The sequence below is a fragment of the Malus sylvestris genome, chromosome 14, assembly GCF_916048215.2.
Source record: "Malus sylvestris chromosome 14, drMalSylv7.2, whole genome shotgun sequence".
In the NCBI taxonomy this organism is placed as follows: Eukaryota; Viridiplantae; Streptophyta; class Magnoliopsida; order Rosales; family Rosaceae; genus Malus; species Malus sylvestris.
Genome location: NC_062273.1, coordinates 26588327 through 26600400, shown reverse-complemented (window position 1 = coordinate 26600400; position 12074 = coordinate 26588327). Strand labels below are relative to the sequence as shown.

The 12074-nt window shown below is 40.2% G+C and overlaps 3 protein-coding genes, 1 non-coding gene and 1 pseudogene across 4 annotated transcripts; 2 read left to right on the top strand and 3 right to left on the bottom strand.

Moving 5' to 3' along the window:
• Positions 1–1342: 1342 nt before the first annotated feature.
• LOC126598922 (uncharacterized) lies at positions 1343–3811 on the bottom strand. Its single transcript, XM_050265301.1, has 4 exons — positions 3475–3811; positions 2580–2895; positions 2213–2372; positions 1343–1920 (listed from the first exon to the last, which is right to left on the bottom strand). Exons 1-4 carry the CDS (start codon positions 3655–3657, stop codon positions 1449–1451), a joined length of 1131 nt encoding a protein of 376 aa, XP_050121258.1. The 5' UTR covers positions 3658–3811; the 3' UTR covers positions 1343–1448.
• Positions 3812–4054: 243 nt separating this feature from the next.
• Positions 4055–6377, bottom strand: LOC126598914 (pentatricopeptide repeat-containing protein At1g74630). Its single transcript, XM_050265288.1, has one exon. It carries the CDS (start codon positions 6268–6270, stop codon positions 4339–4341), a length of 1932 nt encoding a protein of 643 aa, XP_050121245.1. The 5' UTR covers positions 6271–6377; the 3' UTR covers positions 4055–4338.
• A 99-nt stretch (positions 6378–6476) lies between these two features.
• LOC126598938 (60S ribosomal protein L34-like) lies at positions 6477–8418 on the top strand. Its single transcript, XM_050265332.1, has 4 exons — positions 6477–6672; positions 7445–7524; positions 7997–8106; positions 8195–8418. Exons 1-4 carry the CDS (start codon positions 6594–6596, stop codon positions 8289–8291), a joined length of 366 nt encoding a protein of 121 aa, XP_050121289.1. The 5' UTR covers positions 6477–6593; the 3' UTR covers positions 8292–8418.
• A 1120-nt stretch (positions 8419–9538) lies between these two features.
• Positions 9539–9619, bottom strand: TRNAL-CAG (transfer RNA leucine (anticodon CAG)). The gene has a single exon. It is a non-coding gene; the product is annotated as a tRNA-Leu (tRNA).
• A 100-nt stretch (positions 9620–9719) lies between these two features.
• LOC126598942 (pentatricopeptide repeat-containing protein At1g74600, chloroplastic-like) lies at positions 9720–11874 on the top strand (annotated as a pseudogene).
• The last annotated feature ends 200 nt before the right edge of the window (positions 11875–12074 follow it).

Below are 12074 nucleotides of genomic sequence, written 5' to 3'. Positions count from 1 at the left end.
GCAGCCCCCCTTTCTCTTCTTCCTTTTCAATCTCCTATTATTTCATTATGTATGTGACCTGCCCTTCCGCTACCTATGGTTGTCGAATTGTGAGGTCAATACCTCTTTTTCTAGCGTCATTCGCCATTTACCAGCTTATTTCACTGGTTTTTAATCTCTTGTTTTGTTGCCTGCCTTTTCTTCTTCTCCTACATCTTGCCCTCTTTTTAAACCCTAATTTAAGTTCTTCAGTCCTTTTCTCTCACATCCGTTTTTACGATTTCTCCTTGCATCTCCTGACACCTTTATCTTCAACCTCTCCATCACTTTCCCTTTATTCCTACCAAAAATTAGATTTTCAAGTTCTAGATTCGATTTGGGATGTAGATCTCTATCCTACTGCCCCTTGTTTTATCGGCATGCCGGAAAGTTTTGGCGAAGTGTTATTCGACCTTCGTCATAGTAAGGGTGTTCTACACATCCCCTTGGCCCTCCCCACCCTCGTGTTGTGTCAACTTGGTTCTCTTCTTGCAGGTGTGGTGGTTGGTGGTACTAATCTACATGGCTCGGTCGGTTGCAGCACTTTGAGATTTGATTTTTGCTATGGAATTTCTTTTCATTTTTGGGTTATTTTGGATGTGCTTGACTCTTTGCAGATCCACCTTTTGTTTGGTTCCTACATGGTTGTCACTCTGGTGGTTGCTGGCGAGAGTTTGGCGACAGCGGGCTGCTCCTCCTCGATGGAGATTAGGTTTTCTTTTTTGACATTTGTTTTCAGTTCTAGGCCTTTGTCGATGTCGAGTTAGGCCTCCCACTGTTTATCTTGGGCCATTAGTTGACTTTGTAATATGTTTTATCTTTAATGAATTCCGACATTCTCGACAAAAAAAAAAGAAAGAGGAAAACTAATGAAAATGGCTTGAAAACTTTAAGTTTTAACGATAAAGACAAAACAAAGGGTAAAGTGAATAGTACCAGGATTAACTTTTTAGTGTAAAAATATGATTTTTCATTAAAGTAAACAGTACCGGAAGCTTTTCGTTAAAGTTCAAAAAAAAGAAAGTTGTTTGCTAAGAGAACTCTTTTGGGTCATCTGGATGGGGCTGCTGATTTACTAGGCCTATTTGGGTCATAGCAAGACTTTACTCTGGGCTAACATTTTCAGGCCTCAGCCTAGGGCTGTTTGCTAGTTTTTTCATCTGCTTGTTGGCTGTGCTTCGCCAATTACCAGCCTTCACAGTCACTCTAAAAATCTTATTATGCATTCCTCTTCCTTGAATGAAAATACTAGATAGAATGATACATGCTGCGGAACGACTTTTTCGAAGTGTCAATAGCTGCTGAAAAATAAAAGCTATAAAAGTAGAATCTGAAGTATTTTAGATTGGATAAAGTGTGTATAATTTTGGTGACGAGAAAAGTACATGTAAGTTTGAGCAAGTTTGTAAAGTAAGGAAACCAAAAACAAACTAATTGTTGACTTCAAAACTTTCTTGCAGGAATTGGTAAAGCTCCTCTGCAACCATAGCAGGATACTCCTCTTGAGGAAGAAGAGCACCTGGCACCTCGACAAACTTACTTACTCCCTCAGCTTCCCGGAGAGCTTCCATTTCTGCTTTTGACCTCTTTGGAGATCCTTCGGTTGAGAGGACAATAACTGGTATCTTCCTCCTGCCCATATCTGCAAAGAGTTCAAGAAATTCCTCTCGGGTTTGCACAGGATCAAGGAGGCCAGTCAAGAAAGCAGCGGGCGCGTAGCGAGCTCCCTTCCGCTTTGTCAGCGCATATCTACTTTCGACAATTCCAGGAGTCACATTGTCAGGATTTGAATAGACATGTGATCGGTACTGAGATTCAATTGACTTCTCATTGCTGACAAGCATATTATACATCATCCAGCCCACAGCAGGGGCTCGTAAGGTGCCTCGAAGCAGTCCATACCTGCAAAAAAAATATTAACGAAAGGACTGATCAATCAGGTTCATGGATCATAATAAAACTTGTGGTTCAATATAGTTTCAAGGAAAAGGAACACTTTCCATTGAAGACATCTACATCAAAATCTTAACAATGGCCGAACTATGTGTAACATATAGAAGCAAGGGAAGCATTACCAGCACTTTTCCTCCAGAATAGTTATCCTCAATTTACTGTCTTTATCTATTACCCCACAAGTCTCAAGAACAAGAATCATTCCACACACACTTATTTATGAGGGTTTCAGATAGAATACCTAGTTTCCATGCTAGAATCTCTACCAAACACAATAGGAAGGGGACCAGCCCACGTGGGTGCAATGGCGGCAATGGCTTTAGGTTTCACAGCACCACGTTTTGCAGCACGAATAGTTAAAGTAGCTGCATGCCCTCCTCCAAATACCACAAAGTCATTTTCTGGTTGGTATCAAGAGACTGTTAGACGAGGTTGGGAAGCATGGTCACAGTTTCAAATAAACTATATCTTTTTAACAAGGTTGACTACGTAATATATGCATGATAGAACAACAGGGCTAGCATACATCTTACTAAAAAGATTTAAACAAATGTGGTATCATCATAACTGACGATTAATTTCAAGAAGAGAAGTAGTTACTCATCAACCTGAGCCACTTATCGGACCATCAGGTGCATTGATGAAGTCAACCAGAAATTTCTCCATGACATCAGCGGTGTAGTCCATCTTTGGTCTATCAGAGTACCCCAGACCAGGCCAATCAACAATGGTTGCTCGCCAATTAACATTATCGTCTTGCTGAACAAGATTACTTGCTACTGATCTCCATTCTTCAACAGTGCTTACATCGGAAATGGTTGGTATCAAAAGAATGTTTTTAGAAGTACCCTCCCTTTCCTTTTCATGCTCCTCATAGTAGATGTTGATAGAATTTTCCTTGAATTTCCATTGCCAACTATTGCTCTGAAACAAAGTACAATCATTTGTGAGGTAAGGTGACAAAACGTTTAAATTGAATTCTGCAAATTACGAACACAACGACATGGCTGACCAGATTATAGTTTCCAAATGCTGTTTCTTACCATATCAAATAGCATCATACGATATTGCATTGAATCTAACATAACATTAGCTCGCGTTTGAGGTTGATGATATATCGAGTCTCTTTGGTGTCAAAAATACAAACTTTCTACACAATACATTCAGAAAGTAAACTAATTTAAATCTTTTTCAACATCCAATCTCTCACTTCGATATGAATCTACGCGAGATTAATTTTATTTTTGATCAAATTTCCTAACAAAAAAGCATCAAATTACACGTTTTAATGCTTAAACATACCAAAATTCCAAGTTCATATTGCTTAGTTTTGAGAATTCCCAAAACTCACATTAGCAAATTCATTCAATTTTCTCAAGTTTCCAATTCATTCATGATTCAAGAGCACGGTAAAAAAAACTGTGTATTGATTCCAAACCCATGTGAAAACTGACAATGTAAGAACAAAGAAAAAAGTACAATATCAAATTTTCGATCACTGACCTTTGATGGGGCTATAGATTTCTCACCCACAGGGAGCTTGGAGTAGTTTTCCAGGGTGGTTGAAGCCCTAACTGTTAGGGTTTTCTGGAAGCAAGCAGTCTGTGAGAAATTCGGTTTTCGGGTTCGGAACAAAAGAGCACGGGACGCCTGTGAAGGTGCGTAGAATGCTGCAGAGAGCGCCATGGATTTGTTGCAGGATTTGAGAGGAAGATGCTGACCGCTGGTTTCTCTTCTGTAGAAAAATATCAAAGAATCTCAGTTCCGCAGTCAGCACACGGAATGAGAGATGTGAAAATATCACTAGTGTCCACACAAGTTTTGGAAATATCACTCCGCACCCAAATGAGATACAAGTTTGTTCACTTCTGCATATGGTGGTGCCGTTGGCCTCCCTCCCGCCAAACGTTAAATTTTCTCACCCAACTCCTTTGGATAAATTTTTATTTTTTTCAATATTGCATCATAACCACAAAAGTTTGAGAAAACCCCATGAAAATTGTAAATGCCACGAACTTTTCACGAATTAACAAGTGCTTCCTACGAAAGCAATTCCAAACAGAAGTTCAATTGACGTACATACTTTCAAAAATCTTGAAAAGTTCCCAACTTTGAAGAATGTTTCCGGCACATAAAATCTGTACAATTTTGGGGGGTCAAAAGCTATACATTTCAAAGAATTACACATAATTGTTGACAGAAAGTTAAAAAACAATTGAGTGAACTTAATTGCTAATCTAGCAGCACTTCAATTGCTTCCATTGAACCATTAGTCGAAATTTTCAATCAATGATACAACTCAAAGCCAAATTCTTGGTGTTCCGTCTTGTCTTTGTGTACTTCTTCAAGTGCTTCGTCAGTCGCCACTCACCAGTAATCTTTGCATGAACAAGAGCCATCCTTGAAGGAGTGAAAACGGCTTCTATCTCTCACCACTATCTCCACTCCATAAACCTTAGAAATCAGCTTCATCACCGTATGACAGTCCCTACAGACCCGTAAATTCTTCACAATCCTTATAATCTGCCCTTCACACTGTCTTGCCAACCCAAAAGCTACAGCAAGTTTCTCACTGTGCCTGAAAACTGAATCTTCTTTATCCTCTTCTTCTATGTCATGCAAAACACTCCTAACCTCTGGAACATAGCCTCCTTCAACCCTAAGTTTTAACATCATCTCCCGTAGCTTCTCATAAGCCTCTTCTGTAATTTTATTTGATTGTTTACCAGCCATAAAACTATACATGACCCGGTCAACTTCAATCACACTCCATCCTGGAGCTTTCTTAATCCTCTGGTCAGCCATTGATCTTCTTAGAGCAGCAACATCCTTCCACTTCCCTGCAACAGCATATACATTTGACAAGAGAACGTGGTCACCAGAATTGTCGGGGTCAAGTTTGGAAAGAGCTTCCTTCACTTGTTCTGCCAACTCAACATTACCATGAATGCTGCAAGCCCCAAGAAGAGTTCGCCAAATAACAGCATTAGGAGATATTGGCAGTTCATGTACAAAATCGTAGGCCTTCTGCAGTTTACCAGCTCGACCATATAGATCTACCATACAACCGTAATGTTCAATAGCTGGTTCTATATCATACAAATCTCTCATCTTAGAGAAATACTCACATCCTTCGTCAACCAAACCAGCATGACTACAAGCATACAAGACTGAAATGAAGGTGATACCATCAGGCTTAGTTCCAGACATTTCCATCTTACGGAAAATTTGTATTGCTTCTTGGCCATAACCATGCATTGCAAGCGCTGCTATCATTGAAGTCCAAGAAATAATACTCTTCTTCTCCGGCATTCTTTCAAAGACCAACCTAGCCATGTCCATATTTCCAGATTTAGAGTAGGTATCCAGGAGCGCATTATTGACTGATATCATCCAGTGTAATCCAGCCTTCTCTACTAAACCATGTAAAATTTTACCAAACTCAAATGCGCCAGCTTGTGCACACGCAGAGAGTACCCCGGTCAAGCTCGCCTCATTTGGTCTAATTCCCTCCCGCTGTAGTTCCCTGAAAAACCCAAAAGCCTCATCAAACCAACCACTCTGAGCAAACCCAACAATCATAGTACTCCAAGACACATCATCTTTCATCGGCATCCTCAAAAATGCCTTCTTGGCAAGCTCAAGCTCATCCATTTTCACATACCCTGAAAGCAAAATGTTCCAAGACGTCAAATTCCTCAAAGGCATCCAGCCAAACATCGCCTCCGCACCCTTCGCATCCCCACACCGAAAACACGCGGTAAGAATCGCATTCCACGCGACCACATTTGGTTCACGCATTTCCTCAAACACTTGTCGAGCAAACTTAACACGCCCACATTCAGCATACATACTAATCAGAGTTGTCCCAACAAAAAGATGGGTATCAAGCCCACAAACCAAAGCTTGACAATGCAGCCGCATCCCATCTCTCAAATCCCCGCAATTCGCCGCCGCCTTGAGTACGAACGCGAAAGAGAAGCTATCAATCGGGTCAGTCAATTTCCAACGCATTTCAGCAAACACAACAAGCGCATTATGCGGAGTATCCGATTCGGCCAGCCCGCGAATGAGAGTATTGTACATGAAGGCATCTGGGTTTCGAAAATGAAGGAAGAGGCGGCGACCGTAGTGGAGACCGTCGGAGATTGTGACGGCGCAGTGGAGGAGGAGCTTGCCAAAGACAAAGGAATGGGCGTCGAGGCCCGTCTTGGATGCAAAGGCGTGAACTTGCTTCACGGCTTTGAGGGTCTTGCACTTGCTCAGAAGAGACACGCAGAGCTGCTCCGCCGTGTTCATTGTCAGCTCTCGTACTCCATAACTCAAAGGCGCAGGCTTTTTCGCGGGAAAAACTTCCCAACATCAATGGCAATCGATAAATTACAGGTTTCAGTGGAAAAATTGGGATTTTCATCAAACCATAAGGGTATATAAGCAAAAAAGCCAATATAAAAGGACACAAGTAGAAATCATGACCGTTGAAAGAGAACACATGACAGCCGTTGGATCCTAGGGCAACTGAATATCCTCTCTCTCTACCTCTAGGGCTTTAACTTTCTCGCTCTACCCCCAAAACACAGTTGTTCTGAGTTAACCTAGAGAGAGAGGGAGAGAGGTTGAAGATGGTTCAGAGGCTCACATACCGTACGCGCCACAGCTACGCAACCAAGTCGAACCAGCATCGGATCGTCAAAACCCCTGGTATACTATCCTTAATACATAGTTAATTATATGTTCATATGAGATTAAATGACGGTGCTTTTGTAATCAAAGTGCAAACTTTGAGTGTTCTTCATGTACTTTGGCTAATTACATTTAATATCTGGGGTTTTTTATATGTTATTTTGTAAAGAAATGATATGATGCAGCTGTTAAATCTCAAAAATTTGAGATTTTGATCGATCCAATTTCACAAGATAATCTAGTAGTATGGAAATTTGTGTTTTTTATGAAATTTCCTTGATTTGAGATAATGAGCAAAAATTGAAATGGGACTTCAAAATTGATGGAAGTAAGAATCTGCTTTGTTTACAGTTATGAAGTCTTAATTTCTAAGGAAAACTAATGAAAATGACTTGAAAACTTTGAGTTTTAACGATAATAACAAAATAAAAGGGAAAGTGAATAGGATCAGGATTGATTTTTTAATGTAAAAAATGTGGTTTTTCGTTAAAGTTCCCTAATTTCTAAGAGTGAGATGGTTACCGTATAATTGGTTTTAAGGGTTACATTTCCGTACTGGTTTCGACTAGCTAAGTGCCCGTTTGATTGTAGGTTTCTGAGTTGTAGTAATGGAGAAGTGTTTGAAACAATGCTGAACTTCAGTTTATTTGCTCCATTTGTATGTCATAGATCATAGTTTTATTTGGGATCATAATCTATTCATTCCTGCAGTTGCGTTTTAATTGTATTATAAAGTTTTGTATTCCGCTGGTTTTGTGTGGGTTTCGCTTATACCTGCACTTTGATTTAGGTGGAAAGCTCGTGTATCAGACCAGTAAGAAGAGAGCAAGTGGACCAAAATGTCCTGTTACCGGAAAGAGAATCCAAGGGGTGAGTTGATTGTTTGGGGCTATGACTTGTTTTGGTTCTAAGTTCTAACTTTTGTTTTCCATCTTTTGATCACTGATTTCTATTTTTTTCAGCAAGAAATGTGTACCGCATATGGTATGGACTTGGTGTTGTAATTACTAATTAGGAAAACAAGGATTCACATTAAGCATTTTTGTTTATCGCATATTGTTGCTAATACTGCAAATCAAAATTTTTGTGCCATTTCTTCTTTTAAATGGTTGCGCTCATATGTATGGTTAGGAGTTAGATTATTGCATGTTGAGCTTAACTTTGTCACAGTTAGTGTTTTACGGAATGTTGGGGATGCCATGTTGATAAATATTGATGATACAAAGTACGTTGCATTTCCTTTTTCCCGCCAATTATAGTATGCTTTCTGTTTCCTTTCTTGAGAAACTGTGTTGGGGCACAGCCTACCCTTCGCTAAGTTGTCACTCACCGCCATATGCAGATTCCTCACTTGAGACCCGCTGAATATAAGAGGTCTAGACTGTCAAGGAACAGGAGGACCGTGAATCGTGCCTATGGGGGTGTGCTGTCCGGTGGAGCTGTCAGAGAGAGGTTTGTATTTCTAGAAGTTTTACTTATCGAGTTGTCTGGTTTGTTTGGGCTCATCCGACCATATTTCTTGTAATTGTTGGCATTGCAGGATCATCCGAGCCTTTTTGGTGGAGGAGCAGAAGATTGTGAAGAAGGTTTTGAAGATTCAGAAGGCAAAAGAAAATCAGGCGTCCAAAAGCAAATAGAAAGTGAACTATTTCCGTGATATGCAAGCGATAAATTTTGACTAGTATTATGAGATGAGGAAAAATTGTTGGAACCATATAATTTGTTGTCATCTTTCCCTTAAATTTGAATGAGTTTCTTAGCTAACGGTATCATCTCAAATATTTCTTATTACGTTGTCAGCTCCTTTGTTCTTGTGCACACAATGTATTGGATTCGGATGGATGCAGATCGAAAATATGCCGTTAAGGCGTTATTACATAGCCAATGGGTTCCACCGTCGCATAACATGGTTAAGTAATGCGATCGAGCATGACTCGTCTGCTTGGTAAACTGGAGGAGTTTAACAAGCTTGTTCATGAGCTTTGTACGGCCAAACGTTGCAACCATCAGTATGTGATGTCCAGGAGGCCCAGATCTCGCTATTGGTAAACTGGAGGAGCTTAACAAGTTTCATCAATGTATTCTAGCAGCTCGCTCTTGCTCAAATCTTCTGCTGCGTACTCGTAACGTACGCCTTTAAGCCGGAGAGCCAGTTCCACTCTCTTAGAGTATGCACTAGCCCTCATCCCGTGTGGTTTTACTCCGTTTTCGCCTTCCATCTCTCCCACTACAAGCAACGGCTAGTTTTCTGGGTTCAAGTCTATGAGACTATAGTCAAACAAATGACCTCAGATATGCTTTTGGAGCAAGGAAGGCATGATCTTTGAAATTTGACCATCAACTAACAAAATATTAGTTACTCCACTTTTTAAAATTATTTGCACTCGACTATTAAAAGACTCAAAATTATTTGCACTCGAAACTCCGAATTCAGTTTCTCATTCTCTAAATATCGACTGTTAAAAGACTCAAAATTATTAACAAAATTATTTGCACTCGAAACTCCGAATTCAATTTCTCATTCTCTAAATATCAAATGTTAAAAGACTCAAAATTATTTGCACTTGAAACTCTGAATTCAGTTTCCGCTTCTCTAAATATCCAATTGTACAAAAAAGTGGCAGCAAAAATGGAAAATTAAAAAAATAAGAAAAATAAATTGTCAAGAATAATATCGACTGTTAAAAGACTCAAAATTATTAACAAAATTATTTGCACTCGAAACTCCGAATTCAGTTTCTTGTTCTCTAAATATCAAATGTTAAAAGACTCAAAATTATTTGCACTTGAAACTCCGAATTCAGTTTCCATTTCTCTAAATATCCGATTGTACAAAAAAGTGGCAGCAAAAATGGAAAATTAAAAAAAAAAAAGAAAAATAAATTGTCAAGAATGGGATTCGAACCCATGCCCTTTCGGACCAGTACCTGAAACTGGCGCCTTAGACCAACTCGGCCATCTTGACATCTCGCTATATGTAGACGGTAGCATTAGATTAAAAATGTCGTTAGTTTATTACAGTTTGACACATTCCCGCGTTTCTTCAAAAGGTCTGCGACTCTGCTCTCCCTTTCCTCTTCCCGTACCCAGATGAATTCTCTCCTCAATCAAAAACTCCCCTCCAGAATCTCACTCTCAACAATCAAGACAATGTAATGCTAGAATCACTAAAATCTTCCACACCCATTTGATCACAACCGGTTTAATTCAATCCGATCTCGCTCGTGAATTCATTGCTCGATTTGTATTGTAAGTCTGCTGCCATGGTAGATGCACTCAAGCTGTTTGATTTAATTGCTGACCGAAATGTTTTTTCATGGAATATCATGATTTCCGGTTATAACCACATTTCGTTATTCGAGAAGGCATGGGAAATGTTTTGTCGGATGCATGCTTCGGGTTTTGGGCCCGATGAGTTTGCCTTTGGGAGTGTTCTTTCGGCTTGCATTGCCTTGCAAGCTCCTATTTTTGGGAAGCAGGTCTATTCGCTTGCAATGAAAAATGGGTTCTTTTCGAATGGTTATGTTCAGTCTGGAATGATAGACTTGTTCGCGAAAAATTGCAGCTTTGAAGATGCTTTGAGGGCTTTTCATGATGTTTCATGTCACAATGTTGTGGTTTGGAATGCTGTTATCTCTGGGCCTGTGAGAAAGGGAGAGAACAGGGTTGCGTTGCATCTTTTTCGGAAAATGTGTCGTGGATTCCTCTTGCCAAATAGTTTTACATTTTCTAGCGTTTTAACCGCTTGTGCTGCACTTGAAGAAATTGAAGTTGGGAAGGAAGTTCAAGGGTTGGTGATTAAACGCGGTGCAAAAGATGTCTTTGTTGGGACTACTATTGTAGATTTATATGCCAAATGTGGAGAAATGAATGAAGCTGTCAAGGAATTTTCAAGGAATTATATAATCATCTTTGTACTTCCAGCGTCTAGGGGGACAGATCCACAGCTACACTCTTAAGAGTGGGTTGGTATTTAATGTCTCTGTTGGTAGTTCTCTTTTCACAATGTACTCAAAGTGTGATAGTCTAGAGGAATCTTACAAAGTTTTTCAGAAAATACCTGACAAAGGCAATGTTTCATGGGCCTCGATGATTGCAGGCTTTGTCGAACGTGGCTGTGCAGATCAAGCCCTCCAGCTATATAGAGAGATACCATTAGAAGAAATTGTACCCGACCAGATAACTTTAACAGCAATTCTAACTGCATGTTCTGCTTTGTGTTCCCTACGGACTGGTATGGAAATTCATTGTCATGCGCTTCGCAGAGGCGTTGAACAAGATGTACTTGGTGGGGCAATTGTGACCATTTACTCAAAATGCGGTGCTCTAGAATTGGCAAGGAGAGTGTTTGATATGCTCAAAATGGGTATGTCGAAGAGGCGCTTCTGCTATTCCATGATATTTTGATGTCGGGTTTGACTATTGACTCCTACACAATCTCATCCATTCTTGGGGCCATTGCACTTTTGAATGGACAAGGTATCGGGATTCAACTGCATGCTCACATCACGAAAGTTGGGTTCAAGGCAGTTCACTAGTGACAATGTACTCAAAGTGCGGAGGCACTGAACATTGCCTCAAAGCATTTGATCAAATTGAGAAGCCAGATTTAGTTTGTTGGACAGCTATGATTGTGAGCTATGCTCAACACAGGAAAGGCGCAGAGGCTTTAAGAGCGTACGAGCTTTTAAGGGAACAAGGAATCAGGCCTATTTCAGTGACTTTTGTTGCACTTTTATCTGCCTGTAGCCATAACGGATTGGTTGAAGAAGCTTATTTCTACTTTAATTCAATGGTTAAAGACTTTGGACTAAAGCCTGGTGACCGTCACTATGCCTGTCTGATTGATCTTCTTAGTCGATCGGGCAGACTGAAGGAGGCTGCAACATTCATCGACAATATGCCTATTAAACCCAATGTTTTAATATGGGGAACACTGCAAGCTGCTTGTATAGTTCATGGTGATACGGAGCTTGGAAAGCTAGTTGCTAAAAAGATGATTATGGAGTTGGAGCCATCAATGGATCCCGGCGCATATATCTCCATTTCAAACATCTATGCAGATGTAGGCCATCAATGCTTTAATATGGGGAACACTGCAAGCTGCTTGTATTGTTCTTGCTGCGCATAGATTTGAAGAAACATGCCGAGGCACGTATAAATTTCGGATTAAGCAGATCTGAGGCTGGTTCGAAAAGCCAACTAATTGGAGACCAAGCATTACAAATGCAGAGAGTTGAACGCAGGGGATGCATTGTAATGGTTTCTGTAGCTAAAATTTCCCTAAATTGGGGAAATTAGGGTTCCAATTGCAGAGAGTTGGAGACGTGAAGAAGAAGTAACTGGGGTTTAATACTCTGCGGCGGGTGTTTTAAGTTCCGTTTGGTCGAGAAACAACTATGATCCCGCCACGTCATCTT